The sequence below is a fragment of the Oncorhynchus mykiss genome, chromosome 13 (assembly GCF_057628025.1).
Source record: "Oncorhynchus mykiss isolate SJ-2025 chromosome 13, ASM5762802v1, whole genome shotgun sequence".
Lineage (NCBI taxonomy): Eukaryota > Metazoa > Chordata > Actinopteri > Salmoniformes > Salmonidae > Oncorhynchus > Oncorhynchus mykiss.
The window spans coordinates 53,343,296-53,364,704 of record NC_143034.1 but is presented as its reverse complement, the minus strand read 5'-3'; the positions used below and the strand labels follow the sequence as shown (position 1 = coordinate 53,364,704).

Genomic DNA, 21,409 nt, shown 5'->3' with positions numbered 1-21,409 from the left:
AACTGTTGAGCATGAAAAACCCAGCAGCGTTGCAGTTCTTGACACAATCAAACCAGTGCGCCTGGCACCTACAACCATACCCCGTTCAAAGGCACTTAAATATTTTGTCTTTCCCATTCGCTCTCTGAATGGCACACATACACAATCTATGTCTCAATTGTCTCAAGGGTTAAAAAATAATTGAACCTATCTCCTCCCATTCACCTACACTAACTGAAGTGGATTTAACAGGTGACATCAACAAGGGATCATAGTGTCACAAAGCCTGGAGTGGTGGGTGCGGAGTCAAGCGCAGACGGTAATGAGGGAAACCGCACTTTATTGCGGCATCCAACGCTAACGCCCAAAACAACAGGCCAATGTCAAAAAATGTCCAACCCAACACAGGGCACAAACAGACAGGAACACTACACGCAACAACCTCGACTCACAGAAAAGAAGCCCGCACAAAAACAAGCGGGCTTAACAGGCTAAAATTGTCCTGAATCAAAACTAAAACAAGAGACAGGTGCAACCAATAAGACATAACAAACAGAAAAGGAAAAGGGGATCGGTGGCAGCTAGTAGACCGGCGACGACGAACACCTAACAAAGACGTTGTACTTTTTAAAAACACCTTTATCGTAAGCTAGGCCCTGTTCTTACCTCATTTCCCAACAACAATGCCTTGCATAACGCCTGGGAAGAAAACACTAACATTTGCTCAACTTGCCATTGGTTCACTTACCCCAAGGCAAACATGTTGACTATATTAGCCCACACAGCTACAGGGATGCACATTCATGCCAGGTTTAGGACCTCATAATGAAGATTATAGAGACCCCAACTGATGTATAGAACACTTAAAATGATCTACTTAGGTTTAGATACAAGCGTCATGAAACCTCTAACACAACTGCATTTGACTTGCTGAAAATCTTTTGGACCTAACTTGCTTACCACTTTTTCCATGTGGTTTCTTCCTTCACAGACTCAATGAAATGACCTCTTCCTAAACATTTGGTCAAATTATCAATTGTGTGTATGGTTTCCTAGAAACAAGGGAGGCTCAATTGATCCCTTTCGCACAATTTACCCCACTCACCCCTAATTATCATTGTGCTCATTCTGCTACCCTTGTTTTCCATAGGATATATAGGTTGTGGCGCTGCCAACAACAGATTAAACTTTCAGCATCCAGGTTTTTTCTTTATCATCACAAAAAACTCACCAGAAGATGAACTTGCAGAAGCAATGAGCTCGAGTTTCGATCAGATGATTATCCCCTATGTCGTTTTTTTGTAGGAAATATGCAAACCCATACAAAAGAGTAGACCAGAGAGCACACCCCTTTCATCAAGACCGCACTCAAATGAGTAGCCTATTCTTCCCATAGCCGCCACCCACTGCATAAAAGCTGGAAGTTACAGGCAAGAACGCCAAGCTTCGCCTTGAAGAATTTACCGATACTGGCATTAGGTGCGGAGCTGGTGTAGCTTATTGATTTGCCTGACAATCAGTTATGGGAAGCTCTTGACAACTGAGAGCGTGTAACTTGTATGCGGCCGCAAAATGTGACGAATAGTACGCAGATAAAAACAATACATTATATATATATATATGTTTTAAATATGTAGTTTAAAGAGACGTTTCTGTAAAATATTTATTCATATCACCATGCAGCCGTAAACTTCAACTCCTTCGAAGTGGATGTGTATTTTCAGCTTCAACACTTAGTTTGAACAAGATGGAAGTTATCACACCATAAACGTTCTGCGGTGACTGACGAGATGGGAAAATGGGAGATATCAATGGTAATTTCCAATGATGTGCATAATAATTTTGTGGTTGTATGACATGCGTTTCATTTAGAAATGATAAAGTTATTATCTTATTAGTTTTACTGTATTTGAAGAACTATAATGTAATGTACGCTATTTGAATCATAGGTTATGCACTGTTTGAACAGAGTCCTATGCGGTTAATAGCCTAATTTCTCTTCTTACACCTGTTGGGCATAAATCAGACAGTGCTGTCTTGTCAGAGCGTTATAGACATGTGTAGCTATAGCCCAATAATGGACTAAATGAGCCTAACGTTACTCCGTATTTTCTAAGGACCTTGGATGTTCTGTTTCGAGGTGAATTGGTTATGGCAGCCAAATACACCATCTAAACGTGAATCGATTCACAATTGCGGTATGATTTTTAGGAACATAAAGCCCTCTACTTTCATGTCACATCAAAAATATAGGCTTAATATACACTTACTGTACACGGTTTAACACAGTTGCAGCAGACAGTATTTTTTAGTGACAACACTTTGTGGCGTCAGTCTTCTGTTTATACACAGGTTTTTGGCGAGGCAGTTAATTAGCATAGGCAGTGGACTCGGTCTTCTGTCTGTTTTCTGTAAACAAGCGCTGTAACATGGAAATATGGCTGTGTGGGAACCCTAACTCTATAAAGGTGGGTAGTAGTGTAATATAAAAAAAACTATTATTTCTTGTTGATATGAAACAGATACCTGAGGAGACAACGGTCCTCGTCAGAGGAGGCTGGAGCAATAAGAGGACTGGCTCGTTGTAAAGGCTGGAATGGAGTTCATTGAATTGTATCAAACATATGGAAACCATACGATTGAATCCGTTACATTACTCCATTCCATCAATTACAATGAGCCTGTCCTCGTATAGCTCTTCCCACCAGCCTCCTGTCCTTATGTTTCCTTCGTGTTAACACTTAGAGCAAACGTCTGGGATCTTAACAAAACTCCCCTGGCCAGAAGGCGTCTATGAATGGGCTAATGTGCAGCTAATGAATAAGGCAGCAACACTGTAACATATTGCCAATGCATGCATCTTGCATGGATGTACAGTATATCCTTGCATTTAGTGTATGCATATAAATCAGTGAGACTATTATTTGCATCATTGTCCTGTGACGACCGATGGTGCCTCTTTTAGTCTCATGGTCTGTTCATTAGATAAAACTGCCTTAATGGAAAAACGAGTATTGGACCTATAGCTGGTTTTCAACAATACATGGTGATATCATAATGCTAACAGATTAATAGACGCTAAACGCTTTAGCAACTATTGACAATAGTATTTTCTGATCGGGGCAGTTTTGTTAGGATCCCAGACACTCGTTCTACACGTTACGACGCATCACTTGCGGTATGGTATTGGAAACTAGGATCATGTTTCATATCGGCGACAATTACATTTACTACCGACCTTTTAGCGTTAGTGTTCTTACACGGCCACATCTCCATGTTACACCGCTTGTTTACGGAAGACATAGGCTGCCACCTGTGCTAAATTGCTATCTAGCGTTCTCCGTTAACCTGTGTGTAAGCATACCTGGGAGGAAGTGTAGTTCGTCACTGGAGGCACACACAGTTTGTGGATCTGTGCAAAGCTACAACAGTAAGTTATCTTACTTGAACATTGTTTTCGCTGATATGAAAGATGCATATCGGAAAGTGTTTCGAAAACCGGTTTGAAAGCTATGATTTATGTTTCTAAACATTTAAAATAAAGCATCGAAATTGTAGTTCGGGGAAGAAGGGTTTTCGAGAGCTATCCTGATATAATTTGTATCATTATGTTTAGTCTCAATATTGGACAATTCTTGTCTGTTTTGAATTGAGTTTGGTGCACCGAAGACTAAGATAAAGATGTTACTGTATTGTATCCTTGCCCATAGAATTAGGATATCTGTGCCTTGGCCTCATGTAGGCCTACAGATAATGCAATGCAGTATTCCATAAAGGACAATGGTGTGATATTGGTCCCCTCACGACACCGATAATAGTGTCTCTCTTTCTTGGCCTGGTATTTTGTCAGGTGTGTATAATTCGGTTGTGACGCACGTCTGCCTGCCTTGAACCTCAGTAACCCTCTGTAATTTAGGAGCTGGGTAATGATTATAATGTGCCTTGAGTGCTCTGCCCACCATACGCATCTGCACGTCTGTCAGATGGCATATGACTTAAAATGTTCAGATTTTCTTTGAGCATACATGGATAATATCAGTGCCAACGTTAAAACCAGACTGTTTAGTTTTGACAGGGACATAGGGGGTGAAAGCCTAAATTATATCAGAAAGCGGTGGAAAGATATGAGGGGCGTGTATTAGAAAAGAGAGCTTGATTGGGGGCTAGTGACAGACTTGTATGGAGGACTGAGTTGTGGGAGTGGGTGGAGGGATACAGTGGCAAGACAAAGTATGTGAACTATTTGGAAATACCTGGATTTCTGCATAAATTGGTCATACAATTTGATCTGATCTTCATCTATGTCACAACAATAGACAAACAGTCTGGTTAACCAATTTAGGTAATCCAGGTAATTCCAAAGTGTTCACATACGTTTTCTTGCCACTGTCAATTTAATAGGTTACATATTTTGAAGGGGATTATGCTGATTTATTTTAAGATTTCTTTGATCATGTTTCAATTATTTGACCCAGGTGCCGTCTCTTTGTACCACATTGCTCTTGTCCTCAATAGGCAAGCTGTGTACCCTTTCATGTTGTTCTGTACCAATGTTCTTTGGAATACATGCGAGTCAAGTTCCTTGTCCTGCTAAATATGTAGGCTATTGTATGAAATGTTGTAATTGGGTAAATCCATTTGAATTCAGTCACTTTTTGACAGCAGCCCTTTTGAAGAAAACCTTCCATACATATTTGCCCATTGTAGAAGTGCTCAGAAAGTTACTTTTTGGATCTGAATGCCAAAACAGAGAAAGGTGCTTAAAGTTGACCTATTTTGCCATGAGACATCCATGTCTTCATCACTGGAAAATATATATATTTAACCTTAAACATAAATTATATATTTGTTCAAATTGGCACATGTTGTAGTTTAGACCCTATTTTACATAATCTGAGGTTGTGTTGTGCCTGCCATCAGTTGAGACACAACATGCTCTTGAATACAGGCTGGGTAATCATTTATGTTAAAGGTTAATTAAAAAAAAAACAACACATAATTTGTATTAACTAAATTAGTTTGACAACCCTGTTTAACCATGTATCTTTTCCAATGATTAAGACATGGATGTCTGATGGTATGGTGGGGTATGCAAAATGGGGAAACTTTGAGCACCTCTATCTCCTGAATGTTTTGCCATTCATGTCCAAAAAGTCATTTGCTGAGCACTTCTTCCATCAGCAAACATGTATGGGGAAAAAGGGGATGCTGTCAAAATGATTGAATATCTCAATTTCTGCTCAGTGTTTTCTCTAACGTAAACAGTACAGTGTTTCTAAGAGATTTGAATTAAACCTTTAAAGCAAAGATTTGGATGAGATTTCTATCTTTGCTAAACCAACGTGTGAATACCCTGAGACAAATCTGTGATGGTGTGTGTGTGTGTACAGATGTAAACATGAGTTTGTCTTTTCACTGTCAGCTGAATAACTGATAAACCCAAAGCACTCCCTGTATCACAGACCTCCCAGGTGAAGTGTCTACATTTTGCTCACACGGCGGGCATGCCTCTGAATAGGCTGACTGTGATGGACCATAAACATCAATCTGGTCTTAAAGCTGGTCATTATGGTCTGTAGGCTCTGTCCTTTCAGTGGTCTACTGCCCATAGACAGCTATTATACACATGAGCTGAAATGTCTGTGTTGCATGTGAGGTCCAGTTTGTTGTTGTGTGAGCCTCATAGCCGCCTCATCACTGTGGATCAGGGGGGTTTAGGTGGTTTGCATGTCAGCGGGTCACCTCTGCTTGTTTGTTAGTGGTCAACTATGGCTATTTTTACCTGCTAATGATCCACCTTTTGACCTCTGTGTTTCCAAAAACTAAAATGAGGTGTCTAGTCCAGTATGTGTCAATACAAGAGTAATAGAAGATTGAAGGAATTGAAAGGAGCGCCAGTCTCCCCGTCTCACCGTGTGAGTTCCTCCTTCCCACCCAGAACCCAGTGCAGGAGTGGGGGGAGGAGTTTGAGGAGGGGGCGTTGTATGGGATCACCCTGCGTCGGGAGCCCGTCCAGATACCAGCCAGCCCCACCGAGGCCCGGCCATGCGTTGCCTTCGTCCAGTACCGAACCTGCAAGGTGCGCAGGCTGAAGGCAGCCACCCTGAACCGGCTGGTGAGCCACCTCCTGGACCCCTGCTGCCAGGAGCCCGACTACAGACGGATCTTTCTGTCCACCTACCAGACTTTCACCACTACCAGTGCACTCATTGAGCTCCTCTTCCAGAGGTGGGCCATGTCATTAAGTTTACAGTACTCATAACTGCTGTTATGGTTCACCTGACCATTGTCTCAGACCATAATGCAGAAGCTATTTCACTGTTAAAATTATACAGTATGAAATTAGGTGAGCAGGTTGTTTGACCTCTATAGTTTGAAAACACCTTGACGTTCTAGTTTTACTGCTTATTAAAACCCATCTTCTATACAATACATTTTGGGTGAAAGGGCCCAAAAATGTCTATCTCCCTCTTCTTTTGCCTTCTCGTCTTCACCCACCTTTCTGCAAACACAACTCTTTTGACACATTCCGAGTTATCACAGTAACAAATAAGATTAGCTAAATTGAATGTTATGTTGGATACAGATGAGACGGTATGTCGAGAGTGGTCTTTTTTGAACAACACCTCTCGCTGTGAATGCAAAGTCACTTAGTTTCGTCACATGTATTTCTCTCTTGCCTCCCTCACAAAATGACTATCTCAGCGTCTTTGATGTAATGATAATAAGCACCCAGCAGGTAGTTAGCCATTACAGGTTTTACAACAACAACAATTATTCACTGAGTTTGGAGTGAGGTCAGGATAACAACAGAGCATAGAGACAGACCAAAGAAAAACAGTCTGAAGAAGAATGGACCACTGTCCTGTTGGTCACAATCACAGTGTAGATGAGTCTGACACTCTTCCTGATTATTCTCACAGGGATAATGGGGCTTCGGACGTGTACAACAGTGAATGTCACAGGAGGTGAGCTGGCTGCTTTTCCCTTGATCACATTTATTTCCTTGACTCTGAAACAGGGAAGACATTGTTTCATCACGTTGTCTCCTCAGGCGTCTGTTGCCCCTGATCCAGACTTGGTTGGAGGAGTACAGTGAGGACTTCCGGGATCCTCCTCAGCACCCCTCCCTAAGGCTGCTGTTGGACCACCTGCACAGCCTGTCCTCCCTCTGTTCACTGGCCCAGCGCTCTGAAACTCTGCTTAAGAAGTTCCATAGAGAAGGTACAGGATCCACTTGTTTTTCCTAACCTTTTCTTTGAATTGCCTTTGATTATGATACCATTGTTGATCCCCTTCTGTCATTCCTCTCTCCCTTTAATAGAAATGGATACTGGTGGCCATTCTTCCCAGGCTGAGGTTAATCAGGAAGATGAGGGCTCAGGGGAGGAAGTCCTAGAATGGGACAGCCCACTGGATCAGGGTGACATCATGGACTTCTCAGTCACAGGCATCGCAGAACAGCTCACCCGACTGGACGCTGTAAGTGTCAATCATGGCAAATCATTTCTGGCTCTTAATATGCGTCCTCAGGAGTGGATCGCTAACACTCTTTTTCCATGTTTACCTTCCTTATCTGTGCGTCGCTCAGGGGCTGTTTGGGAAGGTGGTTCCCTACCAGTGTCTGGGCTGTGTGTGGTCCCAGAGAGACAAGAAGGAGAACCTGTCTGCTACCGTCAGCGCCACCATTGCCCAGTTTAATGAAGTCACCAACCGAGTTATCACCTCCCTGCTCTGCCGGCCCACCTCCAGCCCCACTTCCGTCCACAGGGCCTCCAGCCCAGCTCAGAGGGCCTGCGTCATTGAGAAGTGGATCAGAGTAGGACAGGTCAGACACGTCTAGTAACTTGGACCATTTGAGGGATACATTTTCAAATCCAAGTGCAGCCTTCTTACACATCTAAACTTGAACCTGTATCCTGGTTCTCAGTGCATTCAGTTGTAAGTCCCTAGTCAGTCTCTAACTTGTGACTGTTTTCTGAAACAGGAGTGTCGGCAGCTGAAGAATTTCTCCTCTTTGAGGGCCATCCTGTCTGCCCTTCAGTCCAATGCTGTCTACAGGCTGAGGAAGACATGGGCGGCTGTGTGTAGGTACGGACTGTCGGGTCACCGACAAGGGTTAGCTGAGTCATGAAGCTAGAGGGCCAATAACATTGATTGAATATGGCAACAACAAAAAAATGAACAAGGGTGTCCTTATCCTCTGAGAATGTAAGGCTTAGTAAGGAAATGATTTACTAGTAATTGACCTACATTATTCAACTAACCTTAGTTTGTACTTCATGCCATAACTATGTAATAAACAATTTTTATTGTGTCAGTCAAGAATAGTTGAACAATAATTTTAGGTCAACATGCCATGCCGTACCAACTCTAAATCCCTTTGAAGCTTCAAGGATATCTTTTGTAATAAAGTTGCTCTCTTGTCTGAGTGTTATTTTTGGATTGATTTAATTGGTTTGTTCTTCTTCAGGGACAGCGTGGCCATCTTTGATAACCTCTGTGAAACCTTCCCTGATGAGAACTGTGTGTTGAGCAACAGAGAGATCAGTGTGGAGGTAAGAATCAAGTACATTAAGGAAAATTATTTAACTTCATTTTTTTTAAACTTGCATCTCTGCACAAATGTATGCTTTCTTTTTACAACCATAATGCAGACGATATGACACTGTTGAAATACTTACAATATGGAGTGTGTTATTGTTTTGAGAGCAGTTGACCTTTACTTACATCTTAAGGGACCTTGATATTCTACTTTTACGACTTATTAAAACCCATCTTTCTGTCAAGTTAATGTTTAGTGAAATTGCGTAACAGTGTGTTAATAGTAAGCCATTGTCCCAAAGCAAAAGAGAGGGTGTTCTATTTTTCTGTCGGCTCTGGGTGTTTGTGTCAAATCTTTACTAGGTCTGGTTACAGTGAGAGGGCTCAAAAGTAATATTCTACACATTGCTCAGAATTTCCAAATAAGCTGATATAACATCATTGTCAACAAACACTACACTAATGACAATTTCCCCAGCAGTTCCTTGAGAAACACCTTCATTTGCCCCACATCTTTATTTAATTTTACTGTATTGCTCCACCCCTTGTTCAACTGGACTGTTCCAGAAAAATACACTGCTCAAAAAAATAAAGGGAACACTTAAACAACACAATGTAACTCCAAGGCAATCACACTTCTGTGAAATCAAACTGTCCACTTAGGAAGCAACACTGACTGACAATACATTTCACATGCTGTTGTGCAGATGGAATAGACAACAGGTGGAAATTATAAGCAATTAGCAAGACACCCCCAATAAAGGAGTGGTTCTGCAGTTGGTGACCACAGACCACTTCTCAGTTCCTATGCTTCCTGGCTGATGTTTTGGTCACTTTTGAATACTGGCGGTGCTTTCACTGTAGTGGTAGCATGAGATGGAGTCTACAACCCACACAAGTGGCTCAGGTAGTGCAGCTCATCCAGGATGGCACATCAATGCGAGCTGTGGCAAGAAGGTTTGCTGTGTCTGTCAGCGCAGTGTCCAGAGCATGGAGGCGCTACCAGGAGACAGGCCAGTACATCAGGAGGATGTGGAGGAGGCCGTAGGAGGGCAACAACCCAGCAGCAGGACCGCTACCTCCGCCTTTGTGCAAGGAGGAGCAGGAGGAGCACTGCCAGAGCCCTGCAAAATGATCCCCAGCAGGCCACAAATGTGCATGTGTCTGCTCAAACGGTCAGAAACAGACTCCATGAGGGTGGTATGAGGGCCCGACGTCCACAGGTGGGGGTTGTGCTTACAGCCCAACACCGTGCAGGACGTTTGGCATTTGCCAGAGAACACCAAGATTGGCAAATTTGCCACTGGTGCCCTGTGCTCTTCACAGATGAAAGCAGGTTCACACTGAGCACATGTGACCGACATGACAGTCTGGAGACGCCGTGGTGAACATTCTGCTGCCTGCAACATCCTCCAGCATGACCGGTTTGGCGGTGGGTCAGTCATGGTGTGGGGTGCATTTCTTTGGGAGGCCGCACAGCCCTCCATGTGCTCGCCAGAGGTAGCCTGACTGCTATTAGGTACCGAGATGAGATCATCAGACCCCTTGTGAGACCTTATGCTGGTGTGGTTGGCCCTGGGTTCCTCATAATGCAAGACAATGCTAGACCTCATGTGGCTGGAGTGTGTCAGCAGTTCCTGCAAGAGGAAGGCATTGATGCTATGGACTGGCCCGCCCGTTCCCCAGACCTGAATCCAATTGAGCACATCTGGGACATCATGTCTCGCTCCATCCACCACAGACTGTCCAGGAGTTGGCGGATGCTTTAGTCCAGGTCTGGGAGGAGATCCCTCAGGAGACCATGCGCCACCTCATCAGGAGCATGCCCAGGCGTTGTAGGGAGGTCATACAGGCACGTGGAGGCCACACACACTACTGAGCCTCATTTTGACTTGTTTTAAGGACATTACATCAAAGTTGGATCAGCCTGTAGTGTGGTTTTCCACTTTTTAATTTTGAGTGTGACTCCAAATCCTGACCTCCATGGGTTGATAAATTAGATTTCCATTGATTAATTTTTGTGTGATTTTGTTGTCAGCACATTCAACTATGTAAAGAAAAAGTATTGAATAAGAATATTTCATTCATTCAGATCTAGGATGTGTTATTTTAGTGTTCCCTTTATTTTTTTGAGCAGTGTAGTTTAATGTGCTCCCTGTGTCTGTATTAACAGGCTCATAGAAATTGTGCTTTTGACAGATGTTCTTATCAAAATGTTCCTTAGCACAAAACTGCTTTTGTTCACGTTTGCATGGATTTTAAAAGCTCAATGTATTGTTTACATAATGAGATGTGTGTGTGTGTGTGTGTCTAAGAACAATCAATGTGGTGTTGACCCCATAAGCTGGTAAAGGAAGTTCTGACCTAGACCAGATTTGACTGACTCTTTGCATATGCTGTAGGTCATTGCAGATGAGTGGACAGGTTGACAATGGAAGGGCATAAATGCAGACTGAATTTAGCTTCTATCTGACCCCTTTTCAGGATGGAAGCCAAACAGCCATGGATAACATTTCTCCCAAGATATCCAAGCGATGTCCTATTGCCAGACAGATGGTAAGCGATACTTCGGAGAGAGATTGAGTAAGAGACATTGCAGACATGATATGTAGACATGAGAGATATCTATATATAGTGGGGGTCATTAAGTTTGAGTTTAGCTTTCTCTTCTTTCCATGCAACATTAAATGGACAGAAATGATAGCAGAGGCCTCCCGAGTGGCGTAGCGGTCTAAGGTACTGCATCACAGTATTGCAGCTTCACTACAGCCTGGGGTTTTACCCGGCCGTGACCGGGAGTCCCATAGGGCGGCGCACAATTGGCCCAGCGTCGTCCGGTTAGGGGAGGGTTTGGCTGGAGGCGGCTTTACTTGGCTCATTGCACTCTAGAGACACGTTGTGGTGGGCTGGGCAACTGCAAACTGACTTTGGTAGTCAGTTGAACGGTGCTTCCTCCGACACATTGGTGCAGCTGGCTTCCGGGTTGAGTGGGTGTTAAGAAGCACAGCTTCCCTCCCGGATGGGGCAGTGGTCTAAGGTACTGCATCGCAGTGCTAGCTGTGCCGCCAGAGATTCTGGGTTCGAGCCCAGGCTCTGTCGCAGGCGGCTGCGACCGGGAGGTCCATGGGGGCGATGCACAATTGGCCCAGCGTCGTCCGGGTTAGGGAGGGTTTGGCCGTCAGGGATATCCTTGTCTCATCTAGCACTAGTCACTCCTGTGGCGGGCCAGGCGCAGTGCACGCTGACCAGGTCGGCAGGTGTATGGTGTTTCCTCCGTCACATTGGTGCGGCTGGCTTCTGGGTTGGATGTGCGTTGTGTCAAGAAGCAGTGCGGCTTGGTTGGGTTGTGTTTCAGAGGATGCATGGCTCTCGACCTTCGCCTCTCCCGAGTCCGTATGGGAGTTGCAGCGATGAGACAAGACTGTAACTACTACCAATTGGATACCATGAAATTGCGGAGAAAAAAGGGGTAAAAATAAAGAAGAAGCGCGACTTGGGGGGGTCATGTTTCGGAGGACGAATGAGTCGACCTTCGCCTCTCCCGAGCCCATTGGGGAGTTGCAGCGACGAGACAAGATTGCAATTGGATATCAAGAAAAAGGGGGGTATAAAATAGAAATGATAGCAGAATTCTGTGTATCTGAAAGTTTAAAAAAAAGTTTATTATAAGCTGCTACCGGGGGGGGGGAGGGGAGGAGTGATCCTAGTATTGTCTACTCAGTATTTTGCGGGGGCAGTTTCTGCTTCTTGAAGTCACATGTAGCCCCCTAACCCCATCAGCTCTTAACCCACAAGAGGGTACAGTGATTCCCCTATAGGAAAAATCTGTTCAAAGACCGAGAGTGTCATGTGTGGCAAAAGGAAGCCATCCTATCCTTAGCCACTGATGTTTCAAATGGCCACAGATTACTAGGCTATGAAAGGACCGTAATCATAGACCAATACCTTTTCTAGCATCATATGCACATTCTCTAAAGCTGTGTTACTAGAATCCTCTGACATGCTGTCTCTGTACTGTCGTCTCCTCAGAGCACCTCCGGTGGGGTGGTACCTTACCTGGGCACGTACCTGACTATCCTCACAATGCTGGACACTGCTCTACCAGATACTGTGGAGGTAAGCCATTGAAACAGACTGCTCAGTTATGGCAGCTACTTTAAGTTAATTTTCTATTTGCCTTCTAGTGGATTACTATCTCACTGGTTAATATTGATAATAAATCTTCCATATTGTCAAGTATAATAGCATCTTGTGCTATTTTTGACAGGGGGACCTCATAAACTTTGAAAAGAGGAGGAGGGTAAGTTGTTGCTGTTGGGATTTTACGTAAAGAAAACAAAAGATGCAGTACAAACGTGTCTAAATATTTCACCCTTGTTATAGGACTTGATTGACATGCATTGAATTGGTGGCACACTCACCACCACATTGTAGTGGTACTTTCACATGCCGAAGGGAAAAGTGGACACCTTTATGCTTAAGGATGTTTGCTTACTGCTCTAAATGACTATCTCCTAGCCTTTATTGGAGCCCCATGACTGTTAAAAGTGTTGTCAGGTGTTACTAGTTCAGGACAAGTTACATAACAACCACACAGCTGACATGGGCTCATGATCTCCCTCTCTCTCTGCAGGAGTTTGAGATTCTCTCTCAGATCCGGCAGCTCCAAGCCTCCTGCTCTCAGTACAACCTGCCCCATCACACCAGGATCACTGCCTGGTTGCAGGGCCAGAAGCTGCTCACTGACCAGGAGAGGTGAGAACCTGTCCCCCACTGGTTTTATTGTAGATCAGTGAGGAGATAAAGAGCTGGTGAGCTTTGTAAGGATTAATGGGGCATAATCATGTCTTTAAATGATGCCCCTTATAGCCAATAAACCCTTTATACAACCTGAATTGTCTCTTTCTAATATCCTGTATAGCCAAATGTACTACTCAAATGACATGTAAAACACAATTCCCATAAACCCTACCCTGGTTTTGCCTGTTGAGGAAATTTAAAGAAAACCCATCTAGAGCTGGGGTTGACACAGGGCTGCAGTGTGTTTAGGCTTTTAGAATCAGATGTGTTAGTGCAGGGCTGGAACAAAAGGCTGTATACATTTAGACAAGTCCACCCTGACTTCAGGCCTCATAAGTGTTTTCTATGTTCTGCCACAGCTATGAACTGTCCAGAAACCTGGAGCCTCCAATAGACCTCTGCTCCCCAAGCGCCTGGAGCCACCGTTTGCTCAGCAAGAAACTGTCCTCGTGAGTACTGAACACTTCTCATAACAGCAGTTGCCATCTTGTTAATTGTAATCAAGACAATAGTATTCACCCCATCTCGAATATACAGTTGGAAGTCGGAGGTTTACATACACCTTAGCCAAATACATTTAAACTCAGTTTTTCACAATTCCTGACATTTAATCCAAATAAAATTTCCCTGTTTTAGGTCAGTTAGATCGCCACTTTATTTTAAGAATGTGAAATGTCAGAATAATAGTAGTGATTTATTACAGCTTTTATTTCTTTCATCACATCCCTAGTGGGTCAGAAGTTTACATGCACTCAATTAGTATTTGGTAGCATTGCCTTTAAATTGTTTAACTTGGGTCAAATGTTTCAGGTAACCTTTCATAAGCTTACCACAATAACTTGAGTGAATTTTGGCCCATTCCTCCTGACAGAGCTGGTGTAACGGAGTCAGGTTTCTAGGCCTCATTGCTCGCACACGCTTTTTCAGTTCTGCCCACAAATGTTCTATTGGATTGAGGTCAGGGCTTTGTAATGGCCACTCCAATACATTGACTTTGTCCTTAAGCCATTTTGCCATAACTTTGGAAGTATGCTTGGGGTCATTGTCCATTTGGAAGACCCATTTGCGACCAAGCGTTAACTTCCTCACGGATGTCTTGAGATGTTTCAATAAATCCACATAAATTTCCTTCCTCATGAGGCCATCTATTTTTTGAAGTGCACCAGCCCCTCCTGCAGCAAAGCATCCCCACAACATCATGCTGCCACCCCCATGCTTAGCGTTTGGGATGGTGTTCTTCGGCTTGCAAGCCTCCCCCTTTTTCCTCCAATCATAATGATGGTCATTATGGCCAAACAGTTATATTTTTGTTTCATCAGACCAGAGGACATTTCTCCAAAAAGTACGATCTTTGTCCCCATGTGTAGTTGCAAACCGTAGTGTGGCTTTTTTATGTTGGTTTTGGAGCAGTGGCTTCTTCCTTGATGAGCGGCCTTTCAGGTTGTGTCGATATAGGACTCGTTTTGCTGTGGATATAGATACTTTTGTACCTGCTTTCCTGCAGGATCTTCACGGTCTTTTGCTGTTGTTCTGAGATTGATTTGCACTTTTCGCATCAAAGTACGTTCATCGCTAGGAGATAGAACTCGTCTCCTTCCTGAGGGGTATGACGGCTGCATGGTCCCATGGTGTTTATACTTGCGTACTATTGTTTGTACAGATGAATGTGGTACCTTTAGGGGTTTAGGAATTGCTCCCACGGATGAACCAGACTTGTGGAGGTCTACAATTGTTTTTGGCTGATTTCTTTTGATTTTCCCATGATGTCAAGCAAAGAGCCACTGAGTTTGAAGGTAGGCCTTGAAATACATCCACAGGTACACCTCCAATTGACTCAAATGATGTCAATTAGCTTATCAGAAGCTTCTAAAGCCATGACATCATTTTATGGAATTTTCCAAGCTGTTTAAAGGCACAGTCAATTTAGTATATGTAAACCTGTGACCAACTGGAATTGTGATGCAGTGAATTATAAGTAAAATAATCTGTCTGTAAACAATTGTTGGAAAAATGACTTGTGTCATGCACAAAGTAGATGTTCTAACCGACTTGCCAAAACTATAGTTTGTTAACAAGAAATTTGTGGAGTGGTTGAAAAAACTGGAAACTTCCGACTGTATACAACTATTGTAAAATTGTTGTAAATAAACAAGAACTGTAAAAGAACAATGACAAAATGCAGTATTTAAGGTTTTACTAGTGAACGTTGACCACATTTGTTAATTTAGTGGAAAGTTCTAACTGTGTGTATTTGCAGACTCCTGAAAGTGAGTGAGGGATCCAGCAGGAAAACCCATGCAGACCAGATCAGTGTGTCGTCTTCAGGGTCCAGTGGCTCTGAGATGGAGGATCTCTCCACCCCTCCCTCCACACTCAGACTGCAGGTACCGCTCTCGCCGATCCCCTTTAGACTTGCCTCTGACTGTCTCTCTCCTTCTGTCAGTCATTGCACACCCTGGTTAAAGCTGTTTCAAATGTTTTGATAGAACACACTGTACTACAAAACATCCTCTAGTTACACTTTACTAATACCAGTAGTTACACCATGAAGCAATTCAACCTCCCATTCATAAGTGATCCCCATTGACATCTCATCGAAACTGATGTCCTTGAGAACTGGATTGTCAAATGACCAGGTCCTCGAAGCCAAGCAGGAGTGGTGTTTGCTTAGCACATACCTCGCTGGTGAAGCATGGCTCAATACTTCAGTTGTCCACTAATGTGCTGAGGTCAATGTCTCAGACAGACAAACTGAAAGACTAATTCATTATTTCCAATGGCACTCATGCATGTTCGGTCTCTCTACCTTGTCCCAGTCTCTGTCCAGCTCCTGTCAAAATGTGGCGGAGGCCTTACCCTCCTCCCCGGATGGCTCCACTCCCTCCAGTTGTTCCTCCAGTTCTCAGCCTGACCTCTCTGCTCCAGTGGCTGCCAACCCTAAACCCATGCTGGCCTCTCGTCACAAGCGCTCTGTGTCCATGACCTCCCTCCCCCTCTACAACAGACAGGTGGCTGACTCCTGTATAGTGAGGGTCAGTGTGGAGGCTGGCAACGGCAACATGTACAAGAGCATCCTGGTAAGCTTGGGCTGGGATCTGGTGGTAGGGATTATCTTGGGGTCCTGTTACGGAAATGTAAAAAGGTTCATGTGTATAGTACTCTAGCTCTGGGGGGGGGGTGGGGGGGGGGTCATTTAAGATACTCTGGTTGGTTGAAGGGAGATTTTGCAGCCAACCCTTCACTTCCTCATTACAGCATATTAACTGCTTGTTTGACTTGTCCTTCTCAGCTGACTAGTCAGGACAAAACTGCCCAGGTGATCCAGAGGGCCCTGGAAAAACACAACCTGGAGCACCTGACCTGTCAAGACTTCACCCTCACACAGTTGATCTCCCAGGAAAGAGGTGAGCTAAAACAATCAATGCGCTTACACAGTACATATGCCCACTCAAGATGCCACATCACTGTGCAGATCAGTGTTGGTCAAGCAAAGATAGTTGTTATAGTTTGGCATTACCTACACTTACCTATAGTATAAATATTACTGAAGATATTGTTGTCCTGGAATGATTGAAGAGGACGTTTTAATAGTGTACGTATACTGAATGTAATATTCTCCTTTCTCATACCAACCGCCACATCTTCTGTTTTTCAGAGTTGCTCATTCCGGACAAAGCTAACGTCTTCTACGCCATGTGCACGTCGGCCAACTTTGACTTTGTTCTGCACCAGTGTCCACTGGGTCAAAAGAAACCTCTGTGCGCTACTTCCAGCCTTGGACGTTATTCAAAGTAGACACCGTTCTATGGCAATGATGAGTAACTGCAAACCAGGACTTCAAAGGATTTTGAACAGACATTTTGCTGTTTTGTTTTTAATAACTTTCTTTTATGACAAAAATCATGTTTAAATGTTCCATGATGGACAGACCCCTGCTTGGTTTGTTGTCAAGTGGGTGCCATGAGAGGAACAGGTGGAAGATGATAGTATGATGGCACGTCATGTAAAATACACGTGTGGTGTCTATACGTCTGAAGACGACAGATTTGGGGCTACATTTTTGAAACCCATTGAACAGAATGTCCTTTATTTATTGGTGGAGCGAACTCTACATGAATTCCACCATTCAACACTCAACATTCCTCACAGACTTCCCTGAGGTGATTTACTTTGTGGAAAAGAGTCACATTGGAACAGCATCAGCAGTGACTCTCTCCCTCAGTCACACACCAATATACAGACACGTATAGTTGTTTCCTATTGTCTCCTCTCCTCTGAGCAAAACCAGTCACCTACTTGTTTTAATGAGAGAGATGACTGATGTTTCCCAACAGAGAGAGACAACCCATGAGCCTTAAAAGGAAATTAGGTCACAGGAGACGGCCTGCCACTGCCACCTGAGAAGTGGATGGGAATGTTCTCACCCGGATCACTATGTTCACCAGGGTATCAGCCCGCCGTCATGGCGATACTGATTGGGGCTGTGCGTGCGAAAGGAGGGGCTGCCCTGACTGGCTGGATAGCATTCCACATACACTACAGTCAGTTGCTGTAGAGGGGACACTGACAAACATTTATGTACTCAGACTGTCAAAGTTTAAATGATGGTGATAATGATGTGTGTGTTGTTAAGGGTTCTGGGTGGCATTTCAGTGTTAATACTTTTTTTTTTCCTGTTCTTTTTACATTGTTTTCTATTTGTCTCCTATAATGCTCTTGGTGATTAAGTGGGCCTCCATGGCTGTGTTGCCTAGCTACCCAAACTCCTCCGGCCAAACGCCACGCCCACGGACGTTAGTTTCTCCTCTGCAATGAGTCTGGATCTGAGTACCTCCCCAATGATTTCTAGAATGGAAATCCATTCTAGACCGTCTGATTGGTCCCAGAAACCGATGGGTTGGGCCAGAGCCAGAACACATGGGTAAATCGGCGTTTTGAAAATTAGTCATTGGCTTTGATATGCTGGTGGGTTAGAGATGATCCAACCGCTGATGCCTTGTTTTGTACAACACCCCTCATTATGATGTCGCCACAAACGACTTCAATGATCGCACTCTCAGACTGAAGTCTGTTACCATCGATAGAGCAGCGAAATAATTCAGTTTGAGTCGTCAGGCAAGGCTGTGTGCACTTGTCAATTGAATATACAAATATTCTGAAAAATATATAAAGGCAACAATTTAAACTAATTTTACTGAGTTAGAGTTCATATAAGGAAATCAGTCAAATTAAATAAATTCATTAGGCCCTAATCTATGGATTTCACATGACTGGGCAGGGGTGCTTCTGTCGGTGGGCCTGGGGAGCAAGGCCCAGCCAATCAGAATGAGTTTTTCCCCACAAAAGGGTTTTATTACAGACAAATACTCCTCAGTTTCATCAGCTGTCCAGGTGGCTGGTATCAGACAATCCCACAGGTGAAGAAGCCGGATGTGTAGGTCCTGGACTGGCGTGGTTCTGAGGCTGGTTGGATGTCTGTCAAATTTTCTAAAACAACGTTGGTCTCCACTTATGGTAGAGAAATAAAAAATCCTGCAAACATGAAAAAACTGAAAGATTCAAGCAACAGGACATCTCACTTTTACTGAGCTGTCCATTTTCATTGTCTCTCTGCTCCAAATAAAGTTTCTCAACACCTTTTTCTGTGTTTATGTCAACATTTCTTATACTGTATTTCACTGTATGATTCTAAGATTATTGGTTTCCATATATCTGAATATATAGGCTAAAGCACGCCATTCTGTAAGACTGGCACTTATATTCATGATGTAATTCAGGGTTCCCAAACTGGTGGCATGAATTTGGCCCGCGGGTGATTTTATTTTGCCCCCCAAATTTCTGAACAAAAAAAAAGAATCAACTTTTATTTGTTTTAGTTGTTGGACATAAAAGACTAAAAACACCAGCAAATCAGGTCCAAGTGATTTTAATTTTGGAAATCTGTTCTAAAGTATTCCCACCCATTTTAGAGTGATATACAATGATTGTACAAAACATTAGGAACACCTGCTCTTTCCATTACATAGACTGACCAGGTGAATCCAGGTGAAAGCTATGATTCCTTATTGATGTCACCTGTTAGTGTAGATGAAGGGGAGGAGATGGGTTAAAGAAGGATTTTTAAGCCTTGAGACATGAATCCTGAATGTGTGCCATTCAGATGGCAAATGGGCAAGACAAAATATTGAAGTGCCTTTGAACGGGGTAGGTGCCAGGAGCACCGGTTTGAGTGTGCCAAGTACTGCAACGCTGCTGGGTTTTTCATAGTGATATGGAAACGAAGCTTCTTGATTAGATTAGATTGTGTTTAGTCACAAGTACAGGGAAGCAGATGTAATTGCAGGGTACAATGAAAATGTTATGCTCCGGGATCCAAGAGTGCAGATAAAATAAGTGAATGAGACAAAATATGGATAATAATAATAATAATACACGTTAACAACTGTATCACTGATAAATGACTGTCCTAACAACAGGACATTAAAAATGGAAACTTATGTTAAGGTACCTATGTTTCACCGAGACGTGGCTGAACGAAGATACGGACAATATAGAGCTAGCAGGATTTTCCATGCACCGGCAGAACAGAGACGCTACCTCTGATAGGACGAGGGGTGAGGGGGGTGTGTCTTTTTGTCAATAACAGCTGGTGAGCGATGTCTAATATTAAAGAAGTCTCGAGGTATTGCTTGCTTGTGGTAGAGTACCTTATAAGCTGTAGACCACACTATCTACCAAGAGAGTTCTCATCTATATTATTCGTAGCCGTCTATTTACCACCACAAAGCGAAGCTGGCACGAAGACCGCTCTAAACCAACTCTATAAGGCCATAAGCAAAGAAGAAAATGCTCACCCAGAAGCGGCGCTGCTAGTGACCGGGGACTTTAATACAGGCTAACTTAAATCAGTTTCAACAAATTTTTACCCACATGTTACATGTGCAACCAGGGAAAAACAATCCTAGACCACCTTTACTCCACACACAGAGATGCATACAAAGCTTTATTCCTGCTTACAAGCAAAAACTAAAACAGGAAGTACCAGTGACTCGCTCAATACGGAAGTGGTCAGACGACGCGGATGCTACATTACAGGACTGTTTTGATAGCGCAGACTGGAATATGTTCCAGGATTCATCCAATGGTATTGAGGAATACACTACCTCAGTCATCGGATTCATCAATAAGTACATTGATGATGTCGTCCCCACAGTGACTGTACGTACATATCTCAACCAGAAGCCATGGATTACAGGAAACATCCGCATTGAGCTAAAGGCTAGAGCTGCTGCTTTCAAGGAGCAGGAGACTAATCCGGACGCTTATAAGAAATCCCGCTATGCCCTCAGACAAACCATAAACAAGCAAAGCGTCAATACAGGATTAAGATTGAATCCTACTACAATGGCTCTGACGCTCATCGGATGTGGCATGGCTTGAAAACTATTACAGACTACAAAGGGAAACCCAGATGCAAGCTGACCAGTGACGCGAACCTACCAGACGAGTAAAATGCCTTTTACAGTTGAAGTCAGAAGATTACATACACTTAGTTTGAAGTCACTAAAACTTGTTTCAACCACTCCACACATTTCTTGTTAACAAACTATGGACTTGGCAAGCCGGTTAGGACATCTACTTTGTGCATGACACAAGTAATTTTTCCAAAAATTGTTTACAGAAAGATTATTTCACTTATAATTTACTGTATCACAATTGCAGTGGGTCAGAAGTTTGCATACACAAAGTTGACTGTGCCTTTAAACAGCTTGGAAAATTATGTCATGGCTTTAGAAGCTTCTGATAGGCTAATTGACATAATTTGAGTCAATTGGAGGTCTACCTGTAGATGTATTTCAAGGCCTACCTTCAACCTCAGTGGCTTTTTGCCTGACATCCTGGGAAAATCAAATGAAATCAGCCAAGACTTCAGAAAAACAATTGTAGACCTCCCAAGTCTGGTTCATCCTTGGGAGCAATTTCCAAACACCTGAAGGTACCACATTCTTCTGTACAAACAATAGCACGCAAGTATAAACACCATGGGACCATGCAGCCATCATACCGCTCAGGAAGGAGACTCATT

The 21,409-nt window shown here is 43.4% G+C and overlaps 1 protein-coding gene across 3 annotated transcripts; it reads left to right on the top strand.

Annotated features, from left to right (window-relative positions):
• Positions 1-1,323: 1,323 nt before the first annotated feature.
• Positions 1,324-18,005, top strand: LOC110486496 (ral guanine nucleotide dissociation stimulator-like 1). Of its 3 annotated transcripts, none has more exons than XM_036941205.2 (17): positions 1,324-1,793; positions 5,918-6,207; positions 6,903-6,947; positions 7,034-7,203; positions 7,304-7,461; positions 7,571-7,807; positions 7,967-8,070; positions 8,453-8,537; positions 11,008-11,079; positions 12,553-12,639; positions 12,791-12,823; positions 13,157-13,278; positions 13,683-13,772; positions 15,581-15,707; positions 16,140-16,400; positions 16,613-16,727; positions 16,979-18,005. In XM_036941205.2, exons 1-17 carry the CDS (start codon positions 1,770-1,772, stop codon positions 17,116-17,118), a joined length of 2,160 nt encoding a protein of 719 aa, XP_036797100.2. In that variant the 5' UTR covers positions 1,324-1,769; the 3' UTR covers positions 17,119-18,005. The 3 variants fall into 3 exon arrangements, with proteins under 3 accessions (XP_036797100.2, XP_090052816.1, XP_090052815.1); XM_090196689.1 differs by lacking the exon at positions 1,324-1,793 and adding an exon at positions 2,312-3,409; XM_090196690.1 differs by lacking the exon at positions 5,918-6,207 and having other exon boundaries at positions 1,731-1,793.
• Positions 18,006-21,409: the final 3,404 nt, after the last annotated feature.

What these genes read in the sequence shown, in the direction of transcription:
- LOC110486496 (XM_036941205.2), top strand. Translation starts at nt 1,770, where the DNA reads ATGGGAAAATGGGAGATATCAATG. An exon ending in ACAGAGAGATCAGTGTGGAG is followed by an intron (nt 8,538 to 11,007) that starts GTAAGAATCAAG and finishes ACCCCTTTTCAG; the next exon opens with GATGGAAGCCAAACAGCCAT. An exon ending in CTGCTCACTGACCAGGAGAG is followed by an intron (nt 13,279 to 13,682) that starts GTGAGAACCTGT and finishes GTTCTGCCACAG; the next exon opens with CTATGAACTGTCCAGAAACC.